The sequence below is a fragment of the Ostrea edulis genome, chromosome 1 (genome assembly GCF_947568905.1).
Source record: "Ostrea edulis chromosome 1, xbOstEdul1.1, whole genome shotgun sequence".
Classification (NCBI taxonomy): Eukaryota; Metazoa; Mollusca; class Bivalvia; order Ostreida; family Ostreidae; genus Ostrea; species Ostrea edulis.
Window position 1 is genome coordinate 58,851,185 of NC_079164.1, and position 13,331 is coordinate 58,864,515.

A 13,331-nucleotide genomic window follows, 5' to 3' on the forward strand; every position below is an offset into this window, starting at 1 on the left:
GCCCGGAAACCATATTGCTACGTCGATGTCCAGTGCGCTTGACCTTTGATCTTTTGACCCCAAAATCAATAGGAAACATCTTCATCCCATGGGTAGTCCATATGTATGATATGGTGACTGTAGGTGGAAAGGATAACGCTTTAGAGCCCGGAAACCATATTGCTACTTCGATGTCCAGTGTGCTTGACCTTTGACCTTTTGACCCCAAAATCGATAGGGAACATCTTCATCCCATGGGTAGTCCATATGTATGATATGGTGACTGTAGGTGGAAAGGATAATGCTTTAGAGTTCGGAAACCATTGCGTCTACAGACGGACGGACGGACAGACAGACGGACAACCCGATTCCAGTATACCCCCCCCCCCCCCCCACAACTTGTTGCGGGGGGTATAATAAACACTACAGGGGTATAGCTTAATCCAATAGCCTATTTGTCAGGAAAAAATGATCAGTTTAGCCAAATAACTTATTAGCTGAAGAAATGAGTAAATTTTATATACCCCTCGCACTTAACCTATTTGAAGACTATATAAGGTATTAAGAGTTTCACACAGTAATTCTTCACATCAATATTACAATTAACTACAGTGGGGCCTCGGTAATCCTGACGCCATTAATCTGGATGCTTCAAGTACCTTCCAGACGATTTTTCTGGGGAATGGAATTTTTACAAGTCATTTTGCATCACTAATCAGGAAATCCGCATTCCGTACAGTCATTTTTTACTATGCATTGAAAATTGTACTGTTCATCCAGATGGTATTTTTTGGGGAGGGTCTGCCTCAGACAATTTTAGCAAGGCATAAATTATAAAGAAAACATAAGCCACACAGTCTAATTTGAAGCAATTACCTGTACTCTATCAACACAACCCTTAAATTAGGTGGTATGTGATGATGTGTCAGTTAGATAGCATGTGTCCATGTATATTGTATCACTGTATCACCAGTGGTAGTCGTTTGTAATATTACAAGCTTAGATGATTTTGTCTTCCCAATATTGGCTTGATTAGTTATAGACTATGAAACATAAACTCTGGTAGATTGAATTTTGGTCGACTGTTTTCAACTGCCATACAAACAAGAAATTCTCAGATCACCTTTGGACTATGAAGATTGTTTTGACAGACCGTCAAACCCGTGAATCCCGACAAATGAATAAAGGTGTGATGAAATGTGTGAAGTATAAATGTACAATGTATATTAGTTACTAGTATGTATAAGCATATGCAAATACACTGCACATGTATATTTCAATTTAAGTGCTTTGAAATGCAAACAAGAGGCCCACAGACCTTATCGGTCACCTGAATACTAGTGAAAAAGTATCACTACTTCCATGAGCTATGAAATCTAGAAAAAATTTCCTGTTCTGAATATCTAAGCTAAATTCTAATGTTCAGCAACAGTATAAAACAATTTTTTAAGATGTGTTCTTAAAACTTCACTGCCTTCAAAAGTGCATACACTGATGAAAGGCTTTAGATAATAGGTGTATTAACATTAAACGATCAAAAGATATGACTAATTTGGACTCATCCTAAAGTCATAACCCTGGGTTGTGAAACTTGAATCCACACAACTTAAGAACATTTCATTTAGTGTGCCCCTTCTACTTTTTAAAAGAAATTGGTTTAATTAATTTCCTGATTATTCCCATATAAAAATCCATCCTTTCTAGGGAGCTTTCAGATAAATTTTGACTTTCAGTGGTTCTTGAGCAGAAGATTTTTAAAGACTTTTCATATATATCTGAATGTAAAACTTTTATCCCCTATTATGGCCACCCCAGGAACCATGATTTGAACAAACTATTGTGGCCCCATCCTAGATGTACCCCCAGGGGCCATGATTTTTAACAAACATAAATCTGCACTATGTCAGGAAGCTTTCATGTATATTTCAACTTTGCTGGCTCAGTGGTTCTTGAGAAGAAGATTTTTAAATGACCCCACCCTAGTTTTGCCTTTTTATGATTATCTCCCCTTTAGAGGGGGCATGACCCTTCATTTGAAGAAACTTGAATTTCTTTTCCTCATGAAATAATTTTGATTTGTACGGTAGCAAACTTACCCCTGTAGCTGATGAAATTTCTGATCTGTTTGACTACACGACTCAGTAGGCCAGTTCTCATCCTTGAGTAAGGTACATTGGCGATCAACGTGGATATACACTGCAAGATAACATAGTCGCATAGCGCATTGATGAAGTTTTCCGTCCAATTTTTCGTTTGATACATGCATCAAATAAAGAATTATAAGTTTCATTTCTTAAAACAACCATTACTCAATTAAAGTTTGTCTTTTGATAAGTTCATCTAATACTGAATCCTGTTAAAATCACAGATCAATGTGCTTCATTTCCTACCTTAATTAATTGTGTAAGAGTCAGAGGAATATTTTCAGAGACAAGTGCTAGAAGGAGACATCTATGGAGTTCTCTTATTGTCGATCCCAAAATGGCAGAGAAGGGAACAAATGCTGTGGACTTTTGATCACTGAAATATAAAGAAAAGAAAACTTTAGCTTTTTTTCCCCTAATCACATAATCTTTGTTGCAAATATGTTTCAAATCAGTAAAAACTTGAATATACCATATATACTTGCCTATAAGTCAGATTTTTGGGAGATAAAGAGCTAGGGGCTCTAAGGGCCAAAATTTACACATTCACATGTTCAGTTCATAAACTTATTATTCTATTGTTATTCTTGACCATTAGGTTATTCTATATAGGCACATTTCAGGGAAATTTTGTATCAGTGACATCACATTCACCCGCTATTATGACGTTGTTTCCACAAAAATCAAGAAAATCTAATTATTTTCTTTATATATATATATATATATATATATCAAATCAATTACCTCCGCATGCCTGCACCAAAGTAAAATTTCTTTCAAATGTGCATAAAATATCACAGTATCTTTCAGTAATCAGTTTCGTATTCGTGTATGAATAAACACTGATTAGTATGACTGTCTGTGTATCAGCCCTATGAATTTTAAACATGCATTGTATAAAAATTGTGATTTGAATATGATTTTATAGTATTATACCTATAAATGCATGTGGTAAAATAATTAAATCGATTTACGACTAAAATATACTGTTAGATCTGCACATCTATTTAGATCTGCACATCTGTTTGTAACACGGCCCTGTGTAATGCATATGTCAGGCAAAAAACAAAACCAATCAAAGTACTAAAAGTATTGAAAAGCGCTAAGCTGACTTCATGAATTCTGTCTGTAATGTTAATGTGCAGGAACAATAGGAGAGGAAGTTATTCTTTATTTTCACACAACTAAATAATACATATTCTGTAAGGAAATAATAAATAAGGATGGGAAACAATGCCCTGAAACTTTTCACCATGTTGAAATATGACACAATTTAATGGTCACTATAATTTTGGTCCCACCCAGAACCAAATCCCTGTCCTTGGATCATGAAATTTACAATTTTGGTAAAGGTCACCTGCTCCTTTTAAATATATATTTAATCAGAATTTAGTATCAATAGCATTAAAGGACACATCTCATGTATTCAAAGTATACAAAATTACATGCACTTTGTCTTCCTTATGCTTATAGTAATTACAGTGGAACCCCGTTATTACGTTCCCCCTTTAATACGTTAGTCCGCATATTACGTTGGAATTTCAAAGCACAAAACCATTTCTTAACAAACCTATATAAAATAGACCTCGTTATTATGTTGTCCTAAGATGCCGGGACTCGGTATTACGTTGTAAAAATTCCGACAAAAACATAATAAACCCCTAATTATTCAATAATGATTCTCAAAATAATAAGCCATTCACACCTTGACTGCCTGAGGCAGTCACCACGTAAATTTCCTGGTCTGTTTGGGGATTAGAGACGCTTGACTGATCACGCTTCGATAGATCTAGCGACATCAATACAAGTGAATACCCTGTATCGAAGCCAGTGATAAACAATTAAATAATGTTTATTTAGAAATTGTACTCTATGAAATTTACTTCATTTTTCATATTTTGATAATCAAAGAAATAATTTCTCAACCACCTGAGTGTTCAGCATATAGTGTGATTACCTTCGCTATTAATACTCTATTTACGGACAGCTTTGGTACCAAACATGAAAGACAAGATTTATCGTAGCAATGTTAAAACCGCTTGGGTAACTGCTTGGACATGGTGACTAAAGGTGTTCAATTAAAAAATTGTCCGTTGTTTGGACATGCAGCTTGGGTGTTCGTAAATCTCGTCCATACATACACCAATCAAACTGTCCTGTGTTATATCGGCCGAATCGACATTTACCTCAGTTAATATTCTAAAATCCCTTGATGCGCACGTGATTTTAGTGCCATCATTTAGCGTTATAAATGAAATCTTCGTGCATCATTATATTTTTTTTATGTGGATTGCGCTTAAATTGTTCTCCGTGTTTATCGTTGGTGAGAAAAGTATGTAAGTGTTGGGCATCGTGTGCGTTTTGTGTCTATAGTTTTGTTGTTTTGGGTTGGGATTTTTTTTTATTGTGTTGTGTATTGTGTAATTAGAGAACTTAATAAAACGATGTTTTGTTATTTTTTTAAATACAAATGTTGAATACGAACCCGAACGAGTTTTTGATAGAAATTTACATGAATGCATTGTTTTAAAGTTGAACAAAATGGCGGTCCAAACGAATGCAGAAAAAGCAACGTTTATAAAAACATCCTTATGTATATCCTACACCAGAAATAAAGAAAAGGGATAAGAACATGAAGAATTATGGACATTAAAGATAAGATGTAAATAAAACAAAGTAGCATAGTCTTTTAAACAAAGAAACAGTAAAGATATATTCACACACCCCTTCACGGCGTACCAACAGACGATATACAATTTCCAAATGATATTTTTAACGGATTTCACTGGGAACGTTTATTACGTTGCCCCTGGTATTACGTTATTTTATTGTGACAAAATGGAAAACGTAATAACGGGGTTCCACTGTAATTCTAACAGTTCGTTTGCCAAAATATTGCGATAATTAACCACAATACAGACTTAAATCTAAGCCAGGGTCTCCGTGGCCGAGTGGTTAGAGCATCCCAGTTTACTTTCGGAAGGTCGGTGGTCTCTTCCCAGGTACATTGTATCTGGGGTCTCTCTTCCACCAATAAAAACTGGGCACCACCAGATAACTGAAAAATTGTTGAGTGTGGCAGAAAACATCAAGCAATCAATCAATCAATTAAATCTAAGGCCCGATTTCAAAAAGTCTAGTTAATTAGTTAGGTAGTCACGTGGTACAGTGACGTCACATGCGCCCTTTTTCGATCAACTGATTGTGAAAGTAGTGTAAGATATTATCAAAAACTCAGCTCTTAGGGGCCTAATTTATTCACCATAGGCAACATTTAAATCGAAGTTGACAAATTTCCCCAAATCTTAAATGTTTTCGCCACAAGTAGATACAAATAGCAATGTAAATATCCAAATATAGTGAAGAAAGCGAGTATGAAATTGGCAATATTGCGAGTAAATAATGTTTATATGGGTCGCTACACTCTATTTGGTAATCTTATTCCTTTATACATCTGTAATTGGCGCTGTTTTTCTAAAATAAACCGTGCAATTATTATTTATTTTTGGATTAGACAAATCATAATACATTACATTGTTGACAACTAGGCCCTATAGGCCTAGCTACTGTCATGGGTACATTTCGGAGAGAGAAAAAAGAAAACAAAAACAAAAACACACACACACACGTCAATAAGAATAATCAAATAAGCACATATGACGTCACACATAATGGCGCGTAAAATAGCGAAAGTAAATATGCACATCGCAAGATTTGAATTTCATTGCTTTCAAACTCGAAAACTACGCAAAATATTTCATTGAAAACACATATAAAGTAGTTTTAGGTATGGAAAGAATTCATTTTGCTGAAAAAATGAAAGTTTAAAAACATGTATTGTGTCCTTTAAAGACAATGTTATTGAAATCTTTTACACATAAACACTATACCCAGGTTGGCCCCACTCTGGAGTTTTAACCTCTATCCCAAAAGGTCATGAAATTTACATTCTCTACATGACTATGCAATGATTTTTTCTTATAGATGCGATGTTGTAGAGAAGAATATTTTTGGATATTGGTCAAGTTTTGGTAGTGCTTGAAAATTTGAAAACAATTGTAATGGTAGTTTTCAGTTGAAAGTGTTCAATTGTTATCACACAATGGACGCTGATCAATTACAATAGAAATGAATGGAAACTTTCAAGCCTATCATCATTCACAACAACTAATATCTAACTAGAGATTGTTTTTATGAAAAACAAATGTCTCCCCAGTTCCCTAAATTGGAAATGCTCCAAATGAAACCTCCTCCCCTTAATGTACTGCATGGTATGGAGGAGAAAGCATGAGCAGGAACATAGACATTATGAACTCCCATTAGCCACATAGGAGAAGTTTTCACAAACTATTTTACATTCTCCACCCCTCAGATCCACTGTAACTTAAAGGAGAACAATTGGATCCTTCTGTCCCTACAATATGCACATCTGCAAATGGCATTGAAGTATTGTATAAAATTTCAAGTTTATCGGATAAGCCATATAGGAGAAGCATTAATCAAGATTATTTGATTTTATATCAAATAGTCAACTATTAATTTAGTACAGGTTTCCACCCGGGCTGTCACCCTGGGCGCCCTTAACAATTATACTACAATGGTATTACCTTACGACTACGTTATGGTACGACTATGCTACGACACGAGTTAATTAACAACAAACAGTCCCCGGATGTCGCTCTCTTTTTCAAAATCCACCGAACAAGAAGGACGTTTTTTTTATCGACAGCCAAAAAATCAGACATCATCGTTGCTATCCTTTAGGACAATGCCACCGGTTAAGACCAGACCAAACACCCAAGCATCTCGGAAAAGAAGAGAGAGCATCGGAATGCCCGCTAGAGGGAAAGGGAAGCGGTGCAAACAAAGCACCCCGGTGCCCCCTCCATCACCATGCTGTCCACCCCAAGACCAGCCACTACTGCCTTACGTATCTGACGAAGAGATACCTTCATCATCTACATCAGACCCTAACACCACGCTAGAGCTGGGTGAGTCATTTTCCTCCCACCCTTATCAACAATTCAGTTGTTACGATTCTTTGGGCGCCTACATCCCGCAAAGAATTAAGACTCAGATTTGGGAGGGCAGATTCATAGACCTTTCCCTTCTCATTAAAACCACCAACGAATTGCAAGATTACGATTCACAAGGTGATATTAAGGTTAAGGAGGGGCGGTTGTGCATCGTTAAGCCCAAGACCAATTCTTACCTCAATATAGACAAGTGGACTTCCGCTTTTGTCATCTTCATTAGCATCATGCTAGAAAAGTTTCCAACACGGGCGCAAGAATTGCTTAAATATCTCGGGGACATTAGACTTGCGGCGTCTAGGTCTAACTATTGGTTTCGATACGATGAGCAATTTCATCTCAGAATGGCCAGTCAGCCGCAACTGTCATGGGGCAACATCAACCAAGAATTTTGGTTGTTGCACATTTCGAATAGGTCAGAAACCCACACCCGTAACAATGCTCATCAGAACCAAGGCAGTCATTTTAATCAACCAAGCCGTTCTGCAGTAATGTACTGCAACCATTTCAATAAGGGAGTAAGTTGCCCTTTCTTCCCCAGGTGCAGATACAAGCACACATGCAGCAAGTGTGGAGACAACCACCCAAGCAGCAGATGCCCAAAATAACAGTCCCATATATTCTTTGGGAGCAACACCTATAAAGTTCTATAATTTATGCAAACATTTGGAAGGATACAGGGACGGCAAATTTATTCGGGAAGGTTTTCTACACGGTTTTAAACTTCAGTATAGAGGGCCTAGGTCACCACGCGAGTCCAATAATCTCCCTAGCCTTAATGCTAATTTAACAATAGCTAACAATAAAATTCACAAAGAAGTTGCCTTAACACGCGTGGCTGGCCCTTTTAATTCACCACCATTTCCCAACTTGCAAGTTTCACCACTAGGCCTGATCCCCAAAAACGATGGTGACATGTGACTCATACACCATCTGTCTTACCTGAAAATGCATCGATCAATCATTTCATTGACCCTAAAGCATGTTCAGTACATTATAGCAACATAGACCAAGCAGCACAGTTTATAGCCAAGCTTGGAAGGGGGGCAATTTTAGCAAAGACTGACATTAAGTCAGCATTTAGGCTGCTCCCTGTATCCCCTGGTGATTTCGATTTGCTTGGGTTCAGAGTTCAAGGCAAGTACTACTTTGATAAAATGCTACCGTTTGAGGCTTCAATTAGTTGCGCATTGTTTGAAAAGTTTTCGTCATTTTTACATTGGCTCATCCAAAAACATACACAGAACCGTTTCATTGTTCATTATCTTGATGACTTTCTTTTTTGTGGCCCACCCCATTCTTTTGTCACCCACCACTCCCTTCAGGCTTTCAAGTCTATATGAGCTGACATCGGCATTCCCATCGCGGATGAAAAAACCGTGGAGCCTACCCACATTCTCACATTTTTGGACTCGACACCATCAATATGACCATGCGCCTCCCTCACGAAAAATTAAACCAACTTAAGTCTTCATTACATTACTTCTACAATGCCAAAAAGGTCTCGCTTCGTGAAATGCAGTCTCTCATTGGTCTACTTAACTTTGCTTGCAAGGTCATCGCCCCATCGGCATTCCCATCGCGGATGAAAAAACCGTGGAGCCTACCCACATTCTCACATTTTTGGACTCGACACCATCAATATGACCATGCGCCTCCCTCACGAAAAATTAAACCAACTTAAGTCTTCATTACATTACTTCTACAATGCCAAAAAGGTCTCGCTTCGTGAAATGCAGTCTCTCATTGGTCTACTTAACTTTGCTTGCAAGGTCATCGCCCCAGGACGAGCCTTCTGTTGCCGGCTCATCAATTCAACTATCGGTATCACTAAACACCATCACAGAATCAGGGTAAAAAAAACATCAAAGCAGACCTTGAGGTCTGGAGCAATTTTTTAGTCTTACAATGGCATTTCTGTGATTTCGCTTCAACCTTGGGTATATGATGAAACAATTCAATTGTTTACAGACAGTGCAGGGGGGCCGAAGGGAGGTTTTGGTATTTATTTTGCGGGAAAGTGGGCACATGGGTCCTGGCCAAGTAGTTGGGCTGAGCAAGACATCATTAGAGACATGACTTTTTTGGAATTTTTTCCAGTGGTTGTCGCTCTCACCTTATGGAAAAACCAGTTTGCTCATTCCAAACTCCTATTTCACATTGACAATATGGCAGTGGTCCAGGTTATCAACCAGGCTACATCCAAATCCGACCGGGTTATGAACCTGGTTCGCAAGCTAGTATTAACATGCCTCAAGTCCAATATCTGTATTCAGGCGTCATACATCCCAACCAAACAAAATTTTATAGCAGACTCCTTATCTCGTTCACAGTGGGGCAGATTCAGGCGACTGGCACCCCAAGCAGACCCGTCCCCAGTTCCACTGCCACACGACATCTGGCAAATCTAAAGCTGGAGGCAGATCGACTTCTTCACACATCATTAGCACCATCTACACAGCAAGCATATTCGGCTGCGCTTAACAAATTCCACAATTTTCTTGGTCAGTTCCATTTCCACCCATTTTGGCCAGTCCCAGTCACACAGTTACTACATTACATTGGGCACCTTTCATTGCAAAACATGTCTTACAGGACTATAACACTTTATCTAAATGCCATCGCCTACAAGCATAAAATACATGGCCTTCAAGATACAACCAAATGTTTCATTGTTACCAAAACCCTTGAAGGACTGCGTAGGTCAGCAGGCGTAACCAAGGATACCCGTATTCCTGTATCCTACGAACTTTTCTGCCGAATTACTCACTCCCAACCCAATGTATGTAGGTCTGCATATGAGTCCGCATTATTCTCGGCGGCATTCACCATCACTTATTATGGTTTGCTGAGAGTTTCTGAAACAATTGCACTACAGCGCTTTGACATTACTATTGTGCATCACAGCCTTTGCCAAATTATCATACAAAAGTCCAAAACGAACCAGATAGGCAGCTCTGCCAAAGTGGATATCACTCCACATCATAACTCCACACTTAACCCAGTTGTGACCATCAGTCAGTTCTTGCGCCTTCGAGACCGAGTATCCAGAACCCGCCCCTTGCTAGCACACTTGAACACTAAGCCCTTAACAAAATATCAGTTTCAAGCAGTACTCCAAAAATCACTACAATTCATAGGAGTACCAGGTCACTTTAGGTCATGCAGCAACCCAACGGCCAGGGGGAAGTAACTTTAATTTACCTGTTTTAATCAATTGGCTGACCATTTACTTCATCTACCCCCACCAAAATTTTTGCTAATACATCTTGGCTCTAACGACCTTACTACACCTGCATTGACAGACATTGAGCTTGTCCACAGAATCCAGTGTAGCTTGTATCGCTACAATGTACTTCTTCCCAACACCACATTAATTTTTTCATCAATGTTACCCAGATTATATTGGCACGGTGCCCCACTTACTGCAGGTGGCAAAATCAATAGCAAACGCCTCAAAGTCAATAAGGCTATCAAAAGTTTATTACCCAAGAAGTCACTGGCTGTTATATTAACCATGACACAACTATCAGGGTTTCAGAAACTCCCCTGTTCAGGCACGATGGTACTCATTTGTCCAAAACAGGTCTAGACATCTATCTAAACAACTTGCAATCTGGGATTCAGTTGTTTTTAAATAAAACGTCTAACATCTACCCTTCAGAGTAGCTAAAATTAAGTGTTCAATTCCTATTTTTGTGGGGGGACATAGTGCCTATGTCCTGTGGCGGGGACTGGGGGATACCGTAGTGTAGGCTGGGATCAAGTGGCCCCTTAACCTGGTGGTCTCCCCACCCTGCATACAAAGCAGGGGGGCGTGGCTCAAAGTAACAATGTGTAGTTGTGCAAATATGGTAACAATCGTGGGTCATGGCCTGCCAGGGCTGGTCCCACCTCCACCTCGTTCAAGCGGGGGGAGGCCACAGTCTGCTAAATGTAAAACAGGTGGCGCTGGAGACAGAGAGAAGGGCGGTCCCACCTACACTGGTCCAGAACGCGGTAATCGTTCGGATCAGGCACTTGTGCTTACACTCGGCCTCCTTTGTGCCCATACTGTCTTGGTACAATTGTATGAATCCCCCTGTCCCCCCACAAAAATTGCGGCCTTTTCATCCACTTACAAACCTTGTTCCATTCCATATGTTGTATCGTGTAAATTGTGCTGTGGTACCTTTTGAAGCATCAATAAAGTCATGTTCATAGTCACGGGTGTTATCAATTCAAGGCAATGTTGATGCATTAAACAGGCTGGGATCAGACTGGTCCATCGGACAACATTTGGTTCAAATATCGAGCAAGCGGGCATGTGTTGCGGAATGCCTAGCTCACTGGATCTAATAATTAATAAGCTATTTAAACATCCTCCACCCCTCTTAGACCCACTATAATGTTTAGGAAAATAATTGGATCCTCCTGTCCCAATAATATGCACATCTACAAATGGCAATGAAGCATTAAACAAAGTTTCAAATCTATCCGATAAGCCATATAGGAGAAGTGTTCACAAGCTATTTTACATTTTCCACCCCTCTTAGATCCACTATAACTTTTAGGAAAACAATTGGATTCTCCTGTCCCACCAATATACAATTGGGAATGAAGCATTGTACAAAGTTTCAAGTCTATCCAACGAGCCATATTGGAGGAAAAGCGTTCACAAGATTTTGTGATGAACAGATGAACAGAAAGTACAAAAACAATATGTCTCCCCCTGAAAGAGGGGAGACATAATAAATATGCAAATAATCTAAGCAAACAAGAGGCCCATGGGCCACATCGCTCACCTGAGTCACCTTGGCCCATATTTAAATATTTCCCCTATAAATATTCACATGTAAAACTTTGTTCCCTATTGTAGGGTGGGGCACCCTACCCTCGAGGACCATAATTTTTACAAACTTGAATCTGCACTATGTCGGGATACTTTCATGTAAATGTAAACTTTTCTGGCCCAGTGGTTCTTGAGAAGATTTTTTAAGATTTTCCCTATATAATTATATGTAAATCTTTGATCCCCTATTGTGCATCAACCATACCCTATATGTATGTAAAACTTTGATCCCTTATTGTGGCCCATCCTACCCCTGGGGGGGCCATGATTTTATCAAACTTGAATCTGAGCTATGTAAGGAAGCTTTCACGTAAATTTGTAATTTCCTGGCCCAGTGGTTCTTGAAAAGAAGATTTTTAAAGCGCTAAGCTGCACTTTATTGTTGCCAGTTGGATTTTGCTTTCATCATCGTATTTCTGGCTTATCGCCACCTATAGGCAAATTTATGCATATCTGTAGTAAACAAGTCGTGTTAAATTAGTCGTAATTTTGCTGCCGATCTAGTACAGGGTTTACATTCATATCCGCAGGTGGCAATTTTGAGCAGTTGTTTAGTTTGTTGGACAATGGATAAAATATGTTTTAATTTGCAAATCATATAAATATACTCATTTACTATTTCTTAAATTAAAGGACTTGTGAACATTTTGTGCTATATACGCACATCGTTCACATTAATGACGAAATGACTATCATTTGAATAGGTAAAAATACCAACGGTAAAAACATTGGAAATGTAATTTGTATTGTATGATAAAGTATTTACCAATGATTTTTAAGCGCTAAACACAAGCAACAGAAACCGGAAACCTTTTTTATTTATTGGCATCTTGTGTCAGACATATCATTAGTCAATGCATGGACTTGGAATTCTGGAGAAAAGTGGGACACAAGATCATTCTTTAAAATTCCCATTTGAATCTAAGTCTGTAATAACTAAAGTGATTATTAAGAAATCCATTCGTGCAAACCTTTAAAAATCAATAAGAAACCATTTTGGATTAGGGTGCCTTTGCACTGTAAACTTTGCATAGCGGTTAGAGGTTAAGATATCAATACTTTTGCATGGTGCAATCTGTAAATAGAAGCCACGTCATTAAGCTATACAAGAGAGTCATCAGAGTTTTCCATCTGTCTTTTGACTGCGATTCCAACACGTACAGTAAAAATTTCACCTGACACAGCAAAAATTTGTGTGAAACAATAAAAAAATTAACTGCACAATAAAATCCACGTCGATCGTGAACTTGTGTACGATTATGTTTTGACAGCGAGGGACAGGGATCGGTGTCTCGGAGGGGCGATATTACGTAACCGATTACCTCCCCCGATACTATACATGAT

The 13,331-nt window shown here is 38.5% G+C and overlaps 1 protein-coding gene across 6 annotated transcripts in view; it reads right to left on the reverse strand.

The window, feature by feature from the left end:
- LOC125649523 (HEAT repeat-containing protein 6-like) overlaps positions 1-13,331 on the reverse strand; it is a 158,239-nt gene that overhangs the window by 92,766 nt on the left and 52,142 nt on the right. For all 6 annotated transcript variants that reach the window (XR_008800191.1, XR_008800190.1, XR_008800189.1 and 3 more), the window contains 2 exons: positions 2,370-2,499; positions 2,076-2,175 (listed from right to left, as the gene is read on the reverse strand). Coding sequence is in view for 2 of the 6 variants with exons in the window: in XM_048877095.2 (XP_048733052.1) it covers positions 2,076-2,175; positions 2,370-2,499 (230 nt within the window). In the remaining 4 variants the exon portion in view is untranslated. The remainder of the gene's footprint in view (positions 1-2,075; positions 2,176-2,369; positions 2,500-13,331) is intronic.